This window comes from Canis lupus, chromosome 1, assembly GCF_048164855.1.
Source record: "Canis lupus baileyi chromosome 1, mCanLup2.hap1, whole genome shotgun sequence".
Lineage (NCBI taxonomy): Eukaryota > Metazoa > Chordata > Mammalia > Carnivora > Canidae > Canis > Canis lupus.
This window is the reverse complement of record NC_132838.1, coordinates 48,933,931-48,956,214: the sequence shown is the minus strand read 5'-3', so window position 1 is coordinate 48,956,214 and position 22,284 is coordinate 48,933,931. Positions and strand designations below refer to the sequence as shown.

Sequence of the window (22,284 nt, the reverse complement as noted above, 5' to 3'; positions counted from 1 at the left end):
GGCCCTCTGACCCAATGAACAGATCTGGCTAGAAATGCAGCACTGAAATTAATTCTGTGAAAGGGGAGAAAAGATATTCATGACAGGAAAATACAAATACGCTGTTTTGCTTCTTTCAAGGAATAAAGTCTTCTTACCTAATAACAAGCACTACAAAAGTCAATGCAGTCAAAAATTTTAACCTGAGATCTGAAAAAGAAAGAAATACCTCATTAAACCACTTTGGAAGTAAATTCCATTCTTACCACAGGGAGCTTAAGAAAAAAAAGACAAATAATGAACCGAGCCTCCTGAACAAAACCCCTCCTCCGTCTGAACTTTAAGCCTGTGTGCACCTGAAGCCCAGAAGACATGCGCGGTCCCACCTGCCCAGAGTCGAGGAGGTGCCCCAGGGAGACGACGGCCATTGTTACTTGGTTGTTCCAGATTGAGAGAAGGGATCCATGTGAGCAGATGACTTGCCCTAACTCGGGACTAGGAAAACCACCCTGGCCACCTCCTCTGCAAGGTACAATTCTGGGAGGATCCACCCAGGGCCCCAGGTGGCTTCCACCTCACAGGCCTCCCAGTGCTGGCCCCAAGGCACTGTCTAAAAGGCCCAGAGTCGCCCATTCAGCCCTGCTGTGGCTCCTCAGGGACCGAAGGCGCTCCTCCCCAACAAGAGGGAGTGGGACAGGTCCCATCCAGGTCAGGCCCTTCCTGGGTGGGCTCCAACAAGAGGCCAGCTGTGCGGCCAGCTCCCAGCTTGCCTGGCCTTGGGCAGTTCGTGATGGGGCACTTACCTACATAAGGCATGTGACACAGCTCGGAACAGGCCCGCACGATCAAGAACAGAAGGTATAAAATATACACGGCTGCCACCACCATGAAGAAAATCTTCATTCCCTAGAATGACACACGATGGCAGCTGAGTAAGAACAGGCGCTCGGCCCTGCTCCTCCTTCCAACACCACGGCAAGCAGGAAAACCGAGCATCTTTACAAGGGGCCTACAGTCCTGAGGGTCTCTCCATGACAGAGAACAAGAGCGTGTTCCTCAATCAGACTCGCTGCTCAGCCTTCTGTGAGCCACGTGGCTCACCCGGAGACAGCCCCGGGCCTGCTTGGCCCCATGAGCCAGAGTCCAAGCTCCCTCTGCGGGACCCAGGATGCAGCGGGAGCTCAGCACACCAGTGCTGGCTCTGCAAGCCTCAGGCTTCCAGCATTCCCTCTAGTAACAGACACAGGCCACTGATTGAGAAGGGGACACAAAGGTGACCACAGCCACGGTGACAGCTGCCTCGCTCAAGTCCTTCCGAGTGCTGGCCAAGGGCTTTGGGTTCCTGCTCCATTCAACCTGCACGGCAACTCTTCAGCAGGGACGGCGCCACCATCCCCTTCTACAGAGGGAGAGCACGGGGACAGCAGGGGCTGGGGAGGTGGGAGGCTTGACCTGCAGGCCACTTGGGAAGCTGGCGCACTGGCCCAGGTACCCACCCTGGTGACCTAAGACCCCTGACCACTCCTCAGTTTTCACGTGAGAACCAGACAAAAGCTCCAGTGACAGATTAGCAGGAACCTATTTATCTCAATCTGGGTAGTGACACTCAACCAACAGCCCTGTAGATCTGTCACTGGGGTCTGCAGAATCTTCCCTGAGAATGTGTCAATACAGCTCTTCCCTGTCCTCTCCTTTCATGTCATGCCCCTAGAGAAGGCTTCTCTGAGGCTTACCCCCTCCCACACATGGCCCCAAGCCTTCCTGGGGTGTAGGTGCCCCGCCTCGGGTCTCCTGCAGGCCTTCCTCCCCACCCAGCACCGCCCACAGCCCTGCCCAAGGCCCCTGCCAACTTGGCGCACGGCTCCAGGCAGCTCTGCAACAGCACCGCCCTTCCCTGGCCCAGAATGCCTCCCCTCCTCTCCAGTTCCAGGTTCAGCCCCTTCCCCCAAAAAACCTATTACAGCATTAGAAGACTAAAAGACAAAGGACAAAACACAAATAGACACCTCCTCCCCTAGAAACTTGGGCCCACTGTCCCTAAGGACACAGGGACGCTGCGCACGGGTCTGTACTTACTACTAAGTTTTTTCTCCCTCACAAGGTCCTATATTCTTTGAGGGCAAAGATCATAGCACATGGCTCATAAGGCATACACTGAGCAACCTTCAAAACTCCTCAAACTTCTAAATAATGGAATGAAAGACTACCAGTGCTCCCCTGCAAAAATCTGGCTAAGAATCATGTGCTCAGACTACTCGCTATGACATGTGTGGTCTCAACACGAGCCACACATCTTTCAAGATCATCATCATTCACTAAACCTCCCTCTTTCTCAGAGGCCATTCCCATGAAGAACCACAGTTTTTATCACTTTACAGGAAGCTCTGCAAAGCATCCAGAGAAATGGTGGCGATCACCCAAGCTCAGGATTCAACTCCGTCATGCCTCTGGGATTGCCCTGCTGGGACCATGCCTTCTAGATACCTCACAGGCTCCCTCTGGCCCCGGGGCCCCTCGCACATCCATGCCCTGGCTAGGCAGCCAGCCGTGCCCAGGAGGGGCTGCCCCGTGAGAGGCCTTGGGATGGCAATAAACCCAGAGATTTGAGGGAAAGCCACATATAGGGCCTGAGTACCATTTGCTGACCCCTGTGTAAAATAAACACTGGACCCCCTATTTGAAAGTACAAAGAATTCTAGGTTTTGGTGAGAGCAGAGCATTACCCAGGGTGCTGTGTCCTGTTGCTGCTGTGCCTACAGGCCCACACCAGCCAGCCTGGCCACACCATTTATTCTCTTGGAAACATTTCTCTACTTTAGAGAATTAAACCAACAAAATGAACAAAACAGATTTCTTAATTGCTCTACAATCCTCCTAAAATCTGATACACTTTCTGTGCTTCAACCATAAACCGAGGAATGAAGCGACAACTTCATTTTAAAAAGCTTATTTTTCATACTACTCAAACACATTCCACATTTTGTACCCATGAACCTTCTATAGTCTCCCCTAACTAGCCAGTTAGCAAAGTCATTTCAGCAGTACTATTTAAGTTACAAAATTCAGTAATTTTTAAAAATAGCAATTTAGGAAAACCCACAGCCATCACTAATAATCCTTACCTGAAAATTTCCTGTGTCAACTCGATACTGGTACATTGGATCGTGTAATTCATTAACTCTGAAAATATAGTATTGTATTATTAAAAAAAAACACACAGATTAATAACTAGCTTACTTTGCATTTTTTGCTTTCATCTGGCTTTTATTTTTTCTAAGATTTTATTTATTTGACAGACAGAGAGAGTAGGAATGGGGGCAGAGGGAAAGGGAAAAGCAGACTCCCAACTGAGCAGGGAACCCCATTGTAGGGCTTGATCCCAGGACTCTGGGATCATGACCTGAGCCGAAGGCAGATGCCAAAACGACTGAGCCACCCAGGTGCCCTTCCTTTGGCTTTTAAAGAAACTTATTAACAGCGGTGCCTAGCTGGCTCAGTGGGTAGAGCATGCGACCCTTCATCTCAGCGTCGTGAGTTCAAGCCCCAAAGGGGCTTTTATTATTTAAAAAAATAGGGGCTTTATTTAAAAAAATAAATTTTTTAAAACTTTATTAACATAAACTACTTACCAACCCATAGTAAAAGACTTTTTAAGAAGTAATCCTAAATTTCTGAGAAACCCTAAATTTCACATTGAAAATGCCTCCAGTGCTACTAAACTATTTGCCTGCAGTTGTCATTACTGTGAAGCTACAGTAATTTTGTTACAAAAAAAAAAAATCCCTCTACTATCTCTCCTGCAATGTTACCAACTATTTTCCAGCACCTTTTCAATGGAACGTATGGGCATTGGGAATAGACGAGCACACAAAGAAAGCTATACAGAAGTAAATGCCAGTTTCCATGCAACTCATTTTAAAGTGAAACTGGGTAACTGAGTAGCTGAAGAAGCAGAGACAGGGCAGGGAGATGAGGCGGGCTGAGTGCTTGTTGCATCACTGGGCCGTGGAGTGCGACGTGCCAAGTGTCAAAACCATACCCCTGGAACAGAACTCATTTCTGCAGAAAATCCTACTTGGGTGCCTGGGGCTATGACTACATGAGGCTTCAGCGGTGGTCCCATTTTACAGAAGGACAAAACTACTAATCCCGCTAAGCGTCAGGAGCTGGTACAGGGATGGGGAGTTCACAGACACAAGCCCAAGGAGAAACTAACGTTTCTGTGGGCAGGGGCGAGCCAGGACCCATGAGCATCATTTCTACAGAAGACGAGGTCTCTGCCACTTTGAAGGAGAAATCTAAAATGACATAGTCTTTTTTATTGTCCGTTTGAGACTAGAACTGTGCTACCCTTACATGCCAGTCAGGCTAAAACAAATCCTCGATTCAAGTCACACTGTCATGTCCTGAAACCCTGGTGACAGATTCCAGCTGGGTTCACAAAATACAGTAAGACTCCAGATCTGTCCTCCTTTGTCAAATGCTTCCCATGCCTAAAGTTCCACACATAATAGAATTACTCACGTCTGCCATATTCCCAGTGTGACAGAAGCCAACCACAACAGTCCGACAATGAAGAATTTGGGCAAATAGAAAGTCAAACACTTCCTTTCTCCCTAAAAATAAAAAATGGTAAGAAATGAGTTAGTAATTCTGCAAACCATTAAGTCCTCGAAGTACACACTAGATCAGAGGCACTCAAGTCATTTCTACATCCTTCTGCTGACTGGGGCTGAACACAGATTCTCCAGGAGCAGTTTATCTGCAGGAGCAGCACCAGAGCGTGGACCAGAAGGACCAGGTCCCCGGCACCCTCGGGCAGGGCTGAGGGCTGATGCTCACCTGAACTCGTATCCCATGGTACACGCACAGCCAGAAGAGCAGCAAGGCACAAAGGAACACAGACTGGAAGAGATCGTCCAGCATGCCTGGAAACCAGCTGTTCACCAGGAAGGAGAGGGGGAAGAACGGATCTGGAATGCAACCGGCAGAAAGGCCTGGTGGAGGCAGGCTCACCCCACCCAGCCTGGGGCCTCCGTCCTCTGCGAGGGCAGAGCTCAGTCACCCTCTCCTCAGTCGGAGCCAAAGGGAGGTAGCGAACTAAAGGCGGTTTTGTTTTCCAAAAAACCTAAAAGCCAATGAACAGATTGCTCCAGTGATCATTACAGAGTGCCGTCTGCTTCCGCCATCCGCTCCTCCCCGCAGGCCTGGGAATCCCAGGGCTGCGGCTCTGGAAGCAAACGCCTTCTGAAGCAGGGGAGGAGGAACAGACGGCAGTGTTTGCCGCCTTCAGCCAAGTTCCAAGACGGCTGTGTCTGTAGCCCTTCCAGGTTTTAACTACCAAAGCAATCACTTATTCGTGCAAGCTGCCAGGCATCTGCCTCGTCCCGGTACACCACCACGCACGCGCTCTGGGGGATGCGGCCACCTGTTCCTTCAGGGGCTCCCAGGCTCTTCTGGAGACTCTGGGGCCAGACCGGCTCTAGGACACCTTGCAGCTTTAAGCTTTATTTTTTTTTTTTTTTTTGTTTTTTTTTTTTTTTTTTTGTTTTTTTTTTTAGCTTTAAGCTTTAAAGGGGAAAGCTCCAAAATAAAAATGGGCACCTACCATTGTAAAGCAGCAGCAGAGGCAGAAGAATGGACATCCACTTCTGCTCCATCCCCCAGTCTCGCATGGAAAACTTCCGGAGGGAATGTGCAAACAGGCACTGCAAACCAAATCAGGAACGCAAGTCACGGTTTTTGCTGACACCTTGCTTAGTACCACATTAAGCCTTCCCAGAGTGATGGTCAGCCAAACCTCCCTCTAAGTTACCCCTTGTTGCACCGACAGCTGAGAGCATTAGTGCCAACGGAGATAAGATGGTGAATCACTGGCAAGGAGCTGCAGGTAAGATGATCACAAGCTGCTCTCAGAGGGGCAGGAGGGGGTGGGGAATATAGTGGCCATAACTCCTCTGCCAAAGGGCAGAGCACCCACCCCTCCCACCTCCTCCTGGACAGACTACTTCTAACAGGTCGGCCCCGCAGGGCCACCCAGGCACCTCCCTGGGGACAGGCCACATGCTCCCAGCCATGCAACATCTGCAGATGGCACCAGGGCTCCCCGAACAAAAGCTGAGGGAATGAGGCTGGTAACCATGGTCAGAGAATGTGTGTGTTTTCAAACACGTGCCTGAAGAAGCTGTGTTGAGCCATGGGAGTTTCTTTAAAGTACTTTAAAACACTATACAATTTGTATAAAAGACCAGGAGGTTGTTTTGATATTTATTTTGTTTTTTTCTGTACTCTAACATAAGTCAATGATTTTCTAAGCAATTTGGACTTCCCAGGCTGGTGGGCCATTTCTCCCAGTCTGTGAGGCTTAGGCTCATTTCTTTAAGAACATCATGCCCTGGGTGCCAGCTCTTTGGGCCCCAGAGTGTGGCAGCAGACCTTTGGACAACAGAGATACGTCAAGAAACAGCAAGGATTTCTGCTGCCTGTAGTTCTCCACTCATCTTTTTTTTTTTTTTTTTTAATTTTTATTTATTTATGATAGTCACAGAGAGAGAAAGAGAGAGAGGCAGAGACATAGGCAGAGGGAGAAGCAGGCTCCATGCACCAGAAGCCCGATGTGGGATTCGATCCCGGGTCTTCAGGATCACGCCCTGGGCCAAAGGCAGGCGCCAAACCGCTGCGCCACCCAGGGATCCCTCCACTCATCTTTAGTAAATTCTTTAAGGGACTCCCTGGGTGAGGCTGGGACCACCATCCCAGCTCTCCGCAGACTCCACTGTATCCCAGAGCTAAGGATGCATGCACCACATCCCAATGCTGTGTCCTCCCAGCCCACCCACACCCAGGTCCCATGTCACCACCAACTGGCACCTCTCTCACAGGTCTATCCCTGACAAGCCTACGTCCTTCTGTGTACAGTTAGACTGTGAAGCACAACGTGAGCCTTGGGTGACAACTCGAGTGGCCCCCACCACAAAGGGTGGATATATCCGAATGTTACACCCTCCATGTCAGCAAGGAGCAAGCAGCTGATAGGCAGAATGTGGCGCTGAGTACCAAGGCACACACCCTCTTCCTCCAGGATGTATGTATGTAGGTGTGTAGGTGTGTGTGTATTTATTTTCTTCTTCTAGTTTTAAATTCCCAACTTCACGGACCAGACTGGGCCCCTGTGTGATTGCTTTGCTTTAAGGGTAAGCATTCCCCGCCAAAGTTACAGGGTGCTTGTGGACACTGAACTCAGACCCCAAATGAGCCAAAATCTTGTACTTCCAAACCCACTCATCTGAGTCCCTCCTCCTGAAAAGCCCAAAGACTGAGATCTGTTACAATTTTCCAAAGGTAAAACTGCAAGAATGTGCTATATCTGCCTGGATAAAAAGAAGGTCATTTCAACAAGGCAGGTGATATGGCATTGTCATTGCACTCTGATGAGCATTTACTTAAAAGCTGGGGATTGGGCAGCCCGGGTGGCTCAGCAGTTTAGCGCCGCCTTCAGCCCAGGGCCTGATCCTGGAGACCCGGGATTGAGTCCCATGTCAGGCTCCCTGCATGGAGCCTGCTTCTCCCTCTGCCTGTGTCTCTGCCTCTGTGTCTCTCATGAATAAAATAAATAAAATCTTTAAATAAATAAAATAAAATCTAAAAGTTGGGGATCTGTCATCACTGTAGTACTACACAGAGGTCCTTACTAACAGATGCCATGCCGCTCTTTTTGCATGACAGCATCCTAGCAGAAATACAGCATATTTGGTAATATCAGGTCAGCCCACTGGATGGAACATTTCAGCATTCAGATAAATCTCTCATGTGGTTCACACTTTTTTAAAATTTAAATTCAGGTTAGTTCACATAGAGCATAATATTGGTTTCAGGAGAATTCAGTGATTCATCACTTACAGACAATACCCGGTGCTCATCCCAACAAGTGCCATCCTCAACCTCGTCCCCCACTCAGCCTATCCCCCTGCCCACCTCCCTTCCTGGTTGTTCTCTATAGTTAAGAATCTCTTATGGTTTGCTTCCCTGGTTCACACTTTGATAATCATAATTCATAAATTAACTCTGCCTTTGGTAGGGTGCTGATGTGATCATTCAGCAAACAGAACTTACCGTGACAATGAAGGTAAGCACCACAAAGAAAAATCGGAACCAAATTTCCAACTGGGAAAATGCTGGGTCATAAGTCTTCCACTAAAATGTAAAGTAGGAAAATAATTTGAAAAAAATATGCATCTAAAAGGAAGTACACCAGATTATTAATAATAGTGATCTCTAGATACAGTAACTAATTTTAAATGTTCTTTCCTTATGCCTTCTCACATGTTCTAAAATTTTAACACTTAGTGCATTTTATTTTTATATTAAAGAATGCAGACTTTGAAAATTTTAATCACCAAGAGTTGAAAATAGTTTTAAATGGTTCATACTAATGATAAATCTGGTAGACAAATTTATTCTGTAATTACAACAAGAGCATTTGGCTCTTAAATCTCATATCAAAAAACAATGCTGTTGGGGTGCCTGCGTGGCCCCTGTCAGTTAAGTGTGTTAAATTAACTTGATTTCAGCTTGGGTCATAATCTCAGGGTCATGAGATCGAGCCCTGTATCGGGCTCTGTGCTGAACATGGAGCCGAAGATTCTCTCTCCCCGTCCTCCTCTGCACCCCCACCCCACTCATACAATCTGTCTCTAAAAAAGAAAAATCAACACTGTCAATCCCCTATTAGAAAAAGCCATGCTTTCCATGAAAAGAAACAGATTTGGGCAGCCCGGGTGGCTCAGCGGTTTAGCGCCGCCTGCAGTCCGGGGCGTGATCCTGGAGACCGGGGATGGAGTCCCACGTCAGGCTCCCTGCATGGAGCCTGCTTCTCCCTCTGCCTGTGTCTCTGCCCCCCCCACCTCTCTCTCTGCCATAAATAAATAAAAAATTTTTTAAAAATTTATTAAAAAAAATAAAAATACAGACAAGTGACATTGTGCATGTCAACTACATTCAAGAAAGAACAGGAAAGAAAGAAAAAAAATACATAGTACAATAAAAAAAAAAACAAAAAAAACAAGAAAATCTGAACCATAACAAGTAATCCTAGATTACACAGAATTAGCAGACAAGGACAGCAAGAAGCTCAAGGAAAGTCCGAACATATGCGGTCGGGACCTGGAAGAGGAATAACAGTGGAACAGACCTTACAGAGATGAGCGAACATGGGGAAGTGACAATAAATATGATTTTAAATGAACCAGATCAAGAGTGAACAGAGAATCAGTAAGCTGTGAGACAACAGCAGGTGGCCTAAGAGTTGTGTCTTTGACCTCTAGTGGTGGGGGATGGACAAAAGGATTAAAAAAAAAAAAAAAAAAAAAAACTTGAAGAAATAATGACCAAAACTTTTCTAAATTTAATGAGAACTATGAACTCACAAATTCAAGAACTCAAGGGTCCTAAGTAAGAGAAACAAAAAGTACACTGAGGATTTTGGAAGGTAAATCAAATTGTTTAAATAAATAAAAGATAAGTCTTAAAAATAGGCATAGAGGGGGTGGGAGGGAAAAAGCATCTATTCAGAGGCCAATGGTAAGGAAGGACAACAGATTTCTTGCCAGAAAAATGCCAGCCAGAAGGCATTTTCAAAGTACTGTAGATAAAAGTCACCATGAAATACCACTATACGCCCACTAGGATGGCCAAGATTAAAAACATGACCATACTGGGTGCTGATGAGGATGTGAGGCAACTGGGGCTCTCTCACACACTGCTGAGGGGATGTAAAGCATTACAACCACTTTGGAAGACAGTCTTGTCAGTTTCTTAAACCGTCAAACACACCTCTACCATATGACCCAGCCACTCCAAGGCTAGGTATTTACCCAAGAGACATGAAAGCACATGTCCACATGAAGATTTACTCACAGGTATTCACAATAGCTTTAAAACAGCCCAAAACTGGTGACCATCTAAATGTCCCTCAACAGGTGAAAGGATAAACAGTTTATGCTATATCAACACAGCAGAATATTACTCAACAAAAAGGAATGAACTGATACACCCAACAGCACCAGTTAATCTCAAAATAATTATGCTGAGTGAAAGAATTCGACTGTGAAGAATTGTATGAAGAATTGTATGACTGTGTTTATCTAAATTTTTTTTAGAGATTTATTTATTTATGAGAGAGAGAATGAGAGGTGGGTGGGGGTCAGAGGGAGAGAGAATCGCAAGCAGACTCTGCACTGAGCATGGAGCCCAATGTGGGGCTCGACATCATGACCCTGGGATCACAAACTGAGTTGCAATCACAAGTTAGATGCTTAACTGGGCGAGCCACCAAGGCATCCCGTGTTTACATAAAATTTTAAATAAATACAAATTAATCTGTAGATCAGTGGTGGTTGGAGGATGAGAAGGTAACAGGGGGAAGAGGCATGAGGAAACTTTTAGGCACTGAGGGGTATGCATAGTGTCCTTATTATGGTGATTGTTTCCCAGGTGTGTACATATGTCAAAATGGATCAAATTTTATATTTTAAATATAGTGCACTTAAATACAGTGCACTTCACTGTAGGTCAACTGTACTTGGATAAAGCCATCAAACAAAAACCAACAATTAACAATCAATGTTAATGAGAAAGCAGAGATCATGGTGATTAAGGGCACATGAATTTTGAAGTCAGAGACTCAGGATCAAATCTTAGCTCTTCTGTTTTCTAGTTGGGGAACTAGCTTAATATCACTAACCCTAAGATTTCTCTTCCATAAAATGGGGATACTATTACCTACTTTGCAGAATTATCAGAACATTTAAGTAAGATGAGGTAAAAAAAAAGGTTAGCACAGTGCCTGGCATAAAGCACAAGTTCAATAGATAACAGCCACTGTCATAAATCTGAAACATAATGTAACTATTACGACATTGCTATCCTGTTTAAATTTTAAAAGGTATCATTTACAAAACAATCATGGTGGCAATTATGAGCACTGATGGGGGAGTAGCAGTGTGAATGTGATATCAAACAGAAAAAAGTATAATATGTATCTTAGTTGAAAAAACAAATTGCAAGGCACAATCAAGAAGACAAAGAAAAAGTGTTAAGTATCAGGAAAACTTCATAAAATATGTTTAAAGTGACAGTGATGAAAGTATTTGACCTTTAGGAGAGTCTAATTCTTAAGAAGGAAAATAACTAAGGACTCCCTTTATAAAGGAGAGAGATGCTGTCTTAAAACTTCTGACAGAACAGTATAAAACAACTCACTCACTTTAAAAAAATAACACAAGAAAAGGGGATCCCTGGGTGGCTCAGTGGTTTGGCACCTGCCTTGGGCCCAGGGCGTGATCCTGGAGTCCTGGGATTGAGTCCCGCGTGGGGCTTCTTGAATGGAGCCTACTTCTCCCTCTGCCTGTGTCTCTGCCTCTGTGTGTGTCTCTCTCATGAATAAAAAAAAATAACACAAGAAAACAATGCTTTCTCCAATAAATATAGCTAAACGCAAAACATGTCTTTAGTTCTGAACTAGGATTTCACAGGAGGGAGGAGGAAGATGATGAGGTGGAACTCAATCCTGGCCTTCACGGCTGTGTCCAAGCCCTGCGCTGGTGGCAGGTGCACCACAGATGCTCGAAACCATACTGCACCCAATCCACTGTTCCTATGTTCCTGCAGCACCTTCCCCCTGTCTGTCTTGATCCAGGAAACCACCTCCACACATGGTTTCTCTCCGGGAGACTGCCTACACTAGCAGCAACTAAGAGGAATCACCTCTGGCTTCCTCTGTGACCAGACCAGACTCCCAGCTCGGTCTGGTATTCACTTGTGCCAATGGCTTGAAAAGTCGTTCTTTCCCCACCAGTGAGCCCAAGAAGACTGTGGGGAGCTCAGAGAACAGGGCCCTGGCCCCTCCACGACAGACAATGGCCCCGGTGGTGCCAGGGCTGGCAGAAGGGCCCCCGGGGATTCTATGGGACAGGTGTCCAGTGCACACGCTAGAGCCACGATTAGGACCGAGGCCACCATATGGACCTCACTGTATGGAATTCAGGGGGAGGGGGCTGTTTTAGCATTTACTTTTATTTAAGTGCGAATGTGTACATTTGAAATTAAAAAGTAAAATAAGTGAAAGGAAATAGAGTTAAATCCCAGGAAACATTCAAGCTTTAGACATTTACTTCGAAATCTTAAAGAGTCATGAATCCCTTCTCTGGCATGTGCATCAAGATCCCCTGGCCTTCACAAAGCCACCTTTGTTCTTCCAGAGACTGGGCACACCCTGCGATACCACAAACTGACTCTGGAACAAACCTCCGCTTTAGAGCTTAGGCCACTGCTCCCTAATCCAAGTCGACAGAGTTTCGGTCTGGTTCTCCATTCATCCATTCAACATTTGTTGGGCACCTACTTTGACTATATGCAAGCAAATACGATATCAAATACTGTGCAAATGTGAAACCATGAACGTAAATAAATTCCATAACAATGCCTCCAGAACTGCTATTTTGGCAGAAGACAAATGCCTTGTGACATTCCCCCTACCCTCTGCCTGCCCCAGCCCTGTGACTAGGAAAGGCACAGGAACACACAGGGGTGGGGGCATGTCAGGGTGCAGGCTGCTCCAGGTAATGGTGCTCCCAGCAACCTTGTGCCACACTAAGCAACCCCCTGTAACTGGTTCCCAGGTTCCAAGTCACAGCCTGGGTTTACAACACTTGAAAACTCATATAAAAGACATTATACAGAAATATTTGGAGAGGGGATGCCTGGGGGGCTCGGTCATTGAGTGTCTGCCTTCCACTCAGGTCGTGATCCCAGGGTACTGGGATCGAGTTCCACATCGGGCTCCCTGCAGGAGGCCTGCTTCTCCCTCTGCCTAGGTCTCTGCCTCACTCTCTCTCTCATGGATAAATAAAACATTAAAAAATATATTTGGAGGGGAAAAGCTTAACATTTGCTTCTGTAATTTGTCATATGAGAACAAGAGAGAGCAAGTATGACTCAAGAATCCAGTTAGTCCTTCTCAAAGTGCTGCTGGCTACTAGTCCTCTCAATTCACATGGAAACCAGAGGGTATCTACTGGACTGAAAACTGAAGGACTCAAGAAAGCATGTGCTGTTGTTTTCATCTCATCACCCAGGGAAAGGTTGTGGCTTAGGAAGAAAAAGGAGGAAATGAAATGTGATCAGGTGATGGCAGTGTCACTCAAGAACTGAACTAAAGGGCATTTAGTGGGGGGAAATGCCCTGCTCAGCTCTGGGGACACCGGAAGCTGATGGGATGTGTGTAGAGGTGTTTGAAAGGCACAGGAGAAAATGACAAGGAAATGGGTAAAAGCCACCTGCACCATGTTTAAAGTCTACATTCCACTGCATATGCAGAGCACGGCCAATGAAACAAACTTAAAAAACACAGGAGATAAGAGTATCTCTGTGCCTGCAAGACCTGGAGGGTGGCCTGGACTTGAACATGGCATCAGAGGATATGTGCAAGATGTCCTCAGAGGAACAAGAGCTGATAGAAGAGGCAGAGACAGAAGGAGTGCCGCTCCACTTCAGACAGATATGTATGTAAGGAGAAATCAATGAACCAGAAGTTCAGAATACGAGAATGAGAAAAGAAAACTTCTCAACTAAGGGTACATGGCATTAACAACAATGCCAGACAGAAGATAAAGTCCACACAGCAGGCAAGACAAGAAAAGGACCATCAAGAAAAAAAAAAATTGAAAGAAAAGGACCATCAACCATCTAAGGATCTGCTTAAGGGCAGATGTAGTCTGCCAAAAACAGGGTGACGAACCCTTAAGGGATGCCCTCGTGATGATGCTCTCCCCTGCTAGGTTGGAGAGGCTATCAGGGTAATTTTCATCCTGAACTCGATTTCTATCAACGAGGAAGAAAACTGGCTAAAGAAACCGATGGGGACACCCACAGGCAGGTGCCTGCGTGGTTCTGACAGCCCTTAGGGAAGAGCCACAGCCACCAGCACACATGAGGAGAACAGCAAACGCAAGCCTGCAAACACCAAAGATTTCCAACAACAGCAAAAGAAACCCTCACATATCAAATTCTGTTAAAGAGGCAAGAACTGGGGCATCCCTGGGTGGCGCAGCGGTTTGGTGCCTGCCTTTGGCCCAGGGCGCGATCCTGGAGACCCGGGATCGAATCCCACATCGGGCTCCCGGTGCATGGAGCCTGCTTCTCCCTCTGCCTGTGTCTCTGCCTCTCTCTCTGTGTGTGTGACTATCATAAATAAATAAATTAATTAAAAAAAAAAAAAAAGGCAAGAACTGTCTAAAGAAATGGGTGTGGATCAGCACATCCTGATGGATAGATCAGCAACCTGACGAGTTTGGATTTTTAAAGTGCGCCACATATTCACTGAAGTTTTTACTGAAAGGAAACGAACCTACGAAAACCTGTGTGTGTACCCTCAGCGTATGACTCCACACACCGTCACAGATGGAACACACCAATGCGAACAGTGTTTGGATCAAGAAATGCCATCACTGCATCCCAAAAGCCCCCCATATGCCCCTTCGAGTCACTAACTACCCGAGTGACACTAATCCTGATTTAATGGCTCAGATTCATTTTGCCTGTTCTTCTAATTTACATAAATGGAAGCACACACCGTGTGCTATTTTATATTTGGCTTATTGCCTTCAACATCATGCTTGTGAAACTAGCTGTCACCACTCCTCCTCACTACCATGCAATACTCCACGACAGGCAGGAACGTGCCTCCTACTGATGGTGCAGTTTGCAGCTACAGGTACCATGGTGCCAGGACACGCACATTGCAGTGAACGTCTTCTGGCTGAGGTATGCGCCTCTCTGCGGTAGAAGTCACACCTCCACTAGCAGAGTATAAGAGCTCCGGCTGCTCCCAGCCTTGCCAGCATTGCCATCTTCTTGGCTTTTTCAGCACAGCCATTCTGATGGATGTATAATACTATCAGTGATATACTTTTAAAATGTATTTTATTTGTTCTACTTTGTTTACTTCCAAAACGGAAATGAAGTCAGCTTGTAATAAAAAGACAAATGAGAAAGGAACAATTTTTTAAGTTTTTCAAGAGGTAAAATTGTAATGGAAGAGGGAAAACAATTAAACCTGTACCAGGATGTTAGTGACTGCCACGGTTCAGCATAAAACTTATTTCTGAAATTGCTAGCAGCTAATACCAAAAGTGAAATGTGATGAGCTAAATAGCTTGATCTAGGTCTCATAAAAGGAGTCAATAACAAATGGTCAAAAGGAATTCTGTTCGGAGGTTTAAATCGGAGTTCACAACATAATGGATACTTTCCAACAGCAATTTCATAAAAGATATAGACACACTTTCCATAAGGTTCTCTGCTTTCTTAATGCATCTCTATACACGTTTCAGACATAATACTAAACCGTGATTTTCTGAGGGAGCTTTTCCATAACTAAGCTTCTCAGAGTGAACTGCCAGACGGTATCTTAGGCTTCCCCTTTCAAATAGCAGTTGTCTTCGGAGCCTTTTTGAAAAAAAAAAAATAGGGATCCCAGGGTAGCGCATCGGTTTGGCGCCTGCCTTTGGCCCAGGGTGCGATCCTGGAGATCCGGGATCGAATCCCACGTCGGGCTCCCGGTGCATGAAGCCTGTTTCTCCCTCTGCTTGTGTCTCTGCCCCTCTCTCTCTCTCTCTCTCTCTGTGACTATCATAAAATAAAAATTAAAAAAAAAAGAAAAAATAATTTTCTCTTCTGATTATAAAGGTAATAAAAAGCTCACTATAAAGAAACAGAAGCAAAGAAGAAATTAACCATTAATCCCACCACCCAGAGATAGCGTCTTCTAGCATTTTCTATAATAAAAAACGTTAATCAGCAGCACTTTGAATTCAGGTAGTTTTTTTCCTTTATTTAAAGATTTCATTTATTCATGAGAGACACAGAGAGAAAGGCAGAGACAAGGCAGAGGGAGGAGCGGGCTCCCTGCAGGGAGCCCGATGCAGGACTCACAGGACCCCAGGATCCTGACGTGAACCAAAGGCAGACACTCAACCACTGAGCCACCAAGGTGCCCCTTCTTTTCCTTTTTTTTTTTTTTAAACAATAGCAGTCTGTGCTATCTGTTCTATTTTGTGACCAGTTTATTATTTTAATAGCTGCAGAAAAATTTAACCAGAATTCTAGTGAATTATAGATTGCTCCCAACTTCCTGCTATGAAAAATACAAATCTTCGTATACTTTTCTAATTGTTTTGTTAGAATAAATTCAAAGTAGAGTTACTAGGTCAAAAAGAATATGCACGTAGAGGCTCTGATACACTAACAAACTGCTCCCAACACTGAAATCAATTTATACCCCATTAACCTGTATGGAAGAGTTTGTGTCCTTGCATCTTACTAATCCTAGATGTCATTTTTCTTGCAGGTGTTTTACCATTTGCCAGGTTAAAAAAAAAAAAAAGCATTCTTTTTTGAATTCTCTGACTCATCGGTTTATAGCAAGGATACACATCATTTTACAAGCCTGTTGGCCATTTGAATGTCTCCATCTGTGAAGTGCTATGGTGTTACCCTTCAATTCGACCCATATATATTTATTACAAGCCTCGCTGTTGCCAGGCACACTATTGGGTACTGGGAATAGAGAAATGTGCAAAAGTGGAGAAAAATCTTAGGTAACAACCCTGTAGATCCCAGGGGTCCCCTGTATCAGCATTCTAGATGCTGAAGAGCACTACCAAGAATGATGCCCTGACCGATGGCATCATTCCAGGTGAGCTGTTCCGATGGCAACTTCCTTGCTGCGCCCTCCAGTGAAACCACATCACCTGCTTTCTTGAGCAACAGTGGAATGACGTGTACCAAGTTTATCTAAAATATGGACCAAATTACCTAGGAATAACTCTAAGAGGAAATAAACAGAAAAGAAGGAAAGAGGGAACCTCAATCAAAACGAGCCATGTTGGGCAGCCCCGGTGGCTCAGCGGTTTAGCACTGCCTGCAGCCCAGGGTGTGATCCTGGAGACCCGGGATCGAGTCCCACGTTGGGCTCCCTGCATGGAGCCTGCTTCTCCCTCTGCCTGTGTCTCTGCTTCTCTCTCTCCTCTCTGTGTATTCTCATGAATAAATAAATAAAATCTTTTTAAAAAAAAAAAGAGCCATGTAATAGGGTCGCAGTGGACTGAGCCTGCGAGGAAAGTTACTGAGAACTCTGAGAAAGGCTTTTAGGGGACAAAGCTCCCATAAAGATGGAAAGGAGAGGTCCCCTGTCTGAGAAACATGGTGCTCTTTGCTCTCTGCATTCTTGATTCAGGGTAATTCTAAAATAGCAAAGTCTCAAACACAGATGGTTAGCACAGGATGGAATCAGCATGCCTGGGCTCAGAGCATCTGTCTCAGACCCTAGCAGGGTTCAACCTCTGCATCATGAACTTGAGGACGCAGGCACGATGCTGGCCAGATGTTCTGAGGACAAAGCTCTAGGAAATCTTCAATACCACAAAGAATACAATCCAGATTCAAATTCAAAAGTTCAGAAGAGGCTGGACCCAGAGGCCAAAACCGGTGAAAAGAAATTCAAGAGTGAAGTGTAACATCTGAGTGGTGTCTGAGAATTGTTACAAACCAACCACAGAAGCAGAGAATCAGAAAGACCAGACTTAACAGCAGTTATGGAGGAAAAAGTCTGAGGGGCATTTAGCAATTGGCAGAACACAAGCCGACAGGTGACGCCGCTGCCAGAGGAGTCGGCTGTCTGGCTCCAGCCACACCTGGAAAGCCACCTGCTCCTTCTGCTCCTTCTACTTCACAAGCAGCCACTCCTCAGTCAGGCTGCCTGGGGCAGTCCCGAGAGGGAGATCTGGAGCCCGAGGGGTCCAGAAGCCACCCCCAGGGCCATGTGAAGGAAAGGAGGAACCTCAATGGGGCTGAGACAACATTTTTAAATGTCTGCAGAACTATCATGTAGATAAAGAATAAAACTCATCTTAGGTAGTCTGGAGACAGAACATGGAAAAAAAAAAGTAATATGAATATTAACAACAGGTGCCATTTGCTGAGCGCCTGCCTACAATGAGCAGGCATGGTGCATGATCCCCAAACCCAGCCAAACTCCAGCCCTCCCCCCCGGAAAATGGGGACCACCAGTGCCACCACAGAGGTAGGCCATACGAGACAGTCCATGTCAAGCACATGGAAGAGGGCCTACACATCAAAACCTCTCAGTAGAGGGCACCCATCAGTCCAAATAAAAACCTGCAGGTGAATGCTCAGTGGCATAAAATGGAAAAGAACCCAAATGCCCATCAACCGATGAGCAGACACACAAAATGGAGTCTACCCACACGTGAAATACTCAGCAAAGCATGAGGTGCTGACACCCTCAAAAGCACAGACGAACTCTGAAAATACTACATGTAATGAAAGAAGTCTGCCACAAAAGACCACATACAGATGAATCCATTCACACAAAATGTCCAGAACAGGCAAATCCAAGAGACAGAGACAAGGTGAGGGACTTCTCAGCACCTGGGGGTAGTGGGGAGGGTGGGGGAGCCACTGCTACCAGGCTTCTCCTAGGGGATGGGAGTTGTAGCTCAGGAGAGCACCAACTTTTCAAAAGGAACCCATGACCACCTTCATACAATTGGCACAGCTTTATGAAGCAGCTGTTTACAGATATGGAAATAGGCTCAACAACACTCAGTTGCAGAGGATGTGCCAGGATCCACACCAGCGCAGACCCGCACTCCTGGTCACTACGCTGGTTATTCTGTGGAATGAGCGAGTGGAAGAAACAAAGAGGCTGGTTTCAGCAGGATGCAGGACAGCAGAACAGTGGAATCTCACAGTGACAGCAGCACCCACCCCTCACCAGAGGTCCTACTGGGGCCTGAGAGCAGCTCCCAGGGCTGGCGAAGGGGGTCCCACTGTGTTCTTCTTCTACCAGGACGGTCGTTCACCAGATACTCTTACTGACCTTCCAACTGGAAGGCAATTCTCTGTCCTCTCTGTTCTAAATCTCAGGACACCACAAAGGGTTTCCAATTTCATACTGTTTCTTGAAGTTATACTTGGTTCCATATATTTAAGAAATTATGGTTTCCTTATAGTTTTTAAAAACTGTACATCTTCCATTGTTCAAAACAACATGATTTCAATGCTGAGATTAATTTCAGTCATTTTATAGAAGGATGGGTTCTAAACAAACAAGCACTGTAAACACCGAAGCCAGCTGGTATACTCACCGTGAAGTTCATTTCCTTGATGGGTACCTTCAGGTGTTCAAATCCCACAATCACGGTATACTGAGTGTAATTTAAGTAGCCAAGATGAGCCACAATAATTTCTGCACACTTCTGCAAAGATGCAAGGAAGAGCTGTGTCTTTAAAGCAAGCATGACTGGCTCCCCCACCAACTGACCCATGAAGTAACACATTTCAACAACAGATGAACAGAACTAACCATCTCCAGGGAACTTGCCAGAGCCCAGAAAAATTCAGATGGCAGCCAAAAACAATTCTTAGAAAGAAAGAACCAAATGGATATTTTTGGAAACAAATAATAAATGATTTGCAATCATTAGAATCTTTCTACTTTGGATGATTCAAAATAATGAATGTCACTTGCATAAAAAATGTTAACAGTACAACACAAACCTGACATTTGCACAAATACACTAGGGGGGCAAGGGGAGTGCGAGTTAAGACACAACAAATCAGACCTGAGCTCACTCTCCTCCCTGCTCACTTGCACAGCTGCTGCATGATACCTAGAGTGACTGTGCCCCGTCATTCCCAGTGCCTGTCCTTCCCTACGCAGAGCCCCTGCAGCCTCTGTGAGGAGGTCAGGTCCACCCCAAGGCAGAGACTACAGGAACAACGGCTAGTATGATTACCCAGGTGTGTGTGCTCACTGCCTGCCAAGAGCCCCTGTCTCCTGTCTTGTGCAGTTAGGAACTGCGTCCCCTCTACTTCAGCGTGGCCAGGGCGGTGAGCCCTCAACCTGGATGCAGATGTGTCCTCAGCGGCTGGGCAGGCAGTGACCTAGGTGCAGCGACACCACCTAGCACTCCACTGGGAAGTTCTCTCACAGTCCGACAGAACAGTCTCTGGGTGGCACTTGTGAGAGCTATGGCTGTGAACAGGCCAGTCACCCCTACTGTTGACCAAAGGCTCCCCAAGTCAGGAATGTCTGAGGTCAGAGTAGGAAAACAGATCTGGGTATACATAGGAAGCCTTAAAAAGATAAGAGGACAACTGGCAGGCAGGGGTGCTGACCTAGAGGACAGGTAAGAAGTCAGAAGAGGTGAGTGTGCGTGTTGCCCCTGGTCTCAGCAAAACCAAGTCCACCACCGTTCCTGACAGTCGGGTCACAGGAGGACACATGGAGACAGGAGCAGCTAAGTACTGAGCATGATCAGGAACGAAGGGGATCGCATTAGTGAATGTATTCATGCTGTACAGAGGACTACTTCTTAGAAGTGTGGACTCTTCGGGGGATGTTCGAATAACAACACAGTTATATCTCAGCCTACATATATCTTCAAATTTAAAAAACTACAGTGAGACCACCTGCCGATGTGTTTGTGTGTGTGGGATGGTTCTCAGTTCAAGCCACGGTTTGCACATGGATCACTACATGCCCCTACAAATCGCTCGGTGAGAGCACAGCATTCTCACCTGCCTGGTGTGGACCACTTGCTACCCGAGGCAAACAGCACTTTCTCTTTAGATCAAAACAGAGGTTGTATTAAGGGTGGTCAATATCTCTATAACATAAAAGTCCCATCTTTTTTTAGGTCAGGGCAGTGCTCCTGGGAGGGCTGGGAAGGGGCCTGCACAGAGAGAGAACAGAAGAGAGAAGTCTCCAAGGATGACACTGTAGAGATGGAAGTAGGGCCACCAATGGGAGGGGAGACAAGGCACAAAAGTGCCACCATCAAGGTGCAGTGTTCGGGCGCTGCCAAGGAGCTATGCTGCAGACAGGCAGCCTTGTGGGCAGCCTGGCGCTATTCGAGGTAAAGGCTTCAGACAGGGTGACTGAGTTGTCCTAGCTGGCCTGAGACTTGCCCCGGTTTAACACAAATCCCCCATCCTGGGAAACTCTTTGGTCCTCGCAAACCAGAAGGACCAGTCGCAGTAGCCTTACAATAACATCACTGACTGCCCTTCATCATCACCCACTCGGTGAGAGAAAGAGGAAAGCCAGGGGCCGAAGTACCAGCCGAATCTGGACTCCAGTCTGCCTGGGAGTGGAGGCCACCGCCGGTGCACAAACACCTAAGGCTCTCACACACTGTATTTGACTTGATTCTAAGCCACTTACAAGGATGGTCAGGGAGGGCGTGACCCCACATTGCAGACGAGGAAAACACATTTCAGAGGCTGGCCCGGCCCTCTTCCTGTGGGTGACCAATAGAGGCAGAGAGAGTCTGGTCACTTGCGGGGCTTCCCGAGCAACACCTGCCCAGGCCCACGACGCAGACCCAGTGGGTGGAGCAGCTGATTGGGTCTGGGAGCTGCTGCCTCGGGATCTTCAAGCAGATGACAGAAGGAGACCCCAGACAGGGGTTACCCTCCAACAGGAACCCTTCCCCACCTGAATCCTTTCCTGCCAGGACAAACGGGCCTGCTATTTCACTGTTCTGGACCAGGCGGTGCATGGCTGCTAAGGGTACAAGCTCTAAGAATCAAATAGCATGGGCTGAAATCCTGGCCCCCATCTCACCATGTGAGTCACCTCGAGCAAGGGCTCTGATCTCTCTGGGCCTCAGTTTCCTCTCGTGTACAAGGGGGGGTCTGATAACAAGGCCTGCTCTGTGGGCCTGCCCCAGGGATGGAAGGACACCTGAATGTCCAGAAAGCCTGGCAAGAGGCCTGTCAGGGAAACCACTTTCCTAACCCTACAATCCACGTGTTCTCTTTTCTGGTGTTCCCCACGTCCTCTATGCCACCCACGACCGGCTTAGTCCTTGGGGGCCTCCCTGTTGTACACAGAACAGTCCCAGTTCCAGTGACTCAGGATTCTGACAGAATATGGTGCCAAAAAAACCAAGAGCAAGGGCTCCTTTCTCACTTCTGATCACCAGGTTTCTCTATCCCATAACCACATACTGCTCTCTGAAGGAGACACTCACACAAGTAGGCCACTCTTTCTACGAGGCCTGGGCCTCCAGAGGTAGACCAAGGCATCAATCACAGGGCTGGAAACCCGAAGCCCTGGCAATTCAGAACGACCACAGAGCAGCCACAGACCTTCACAGGCGACAAGCAGCCCGTGAACAGCCATGTGTAGACACACTAGGCTGTACACAAATAGTAAAA

General features: G+C 46.6%; 1 protein-coding gene across 5 annotated transcripts in view; it reads right to left on the bottom strand.

Moving 5' to 3' along the window:
• The window catches only part of TMEM181 (transmembrane protein 181), a 74,181-nt gene that overhangs the window by 8,067 nt on the left and 43,830 nt on the right, over window positions 1-22,284 (bottom strand). For all 5 annotated transcript variants that reach the window (XM_072829382.1, XM_072829393.1, XM_072829403.1 and 2 more), the window contains exons 6-13: window positions 19,206-19,316; window positions 8,092-8,172; window positions 5,588-5,687; window positions 4,822-4,952; window positions 4,504-4,595; window positions 3,102-3,159; window positions 783-885; window positions 138-189 (exon numbers count right to left, since the gene is read on the bottom strand). In XM_072829382.1, the coding sequence (XP_072685483.1) occupies window positions 138-189; window positions 783-885; window positions 3,102-3,159; window positions 4,504-4,595; window positions 4,822-4,952; window positions 5,588-5,687; window positions 8,092-8,172; window positions 19,206-19,316 (728 nt within the window). The remainder of the gene's footprint in view (window positions 1-137; window positions 190-782; window positions 886-3,101; window positions 3,160-4,503; window positions 4,596-4,821; window positions 4,953-5,587; window positions 5,688-8,091; window positions 8,173-19,205; window positions 19,317-22,284) is intronic.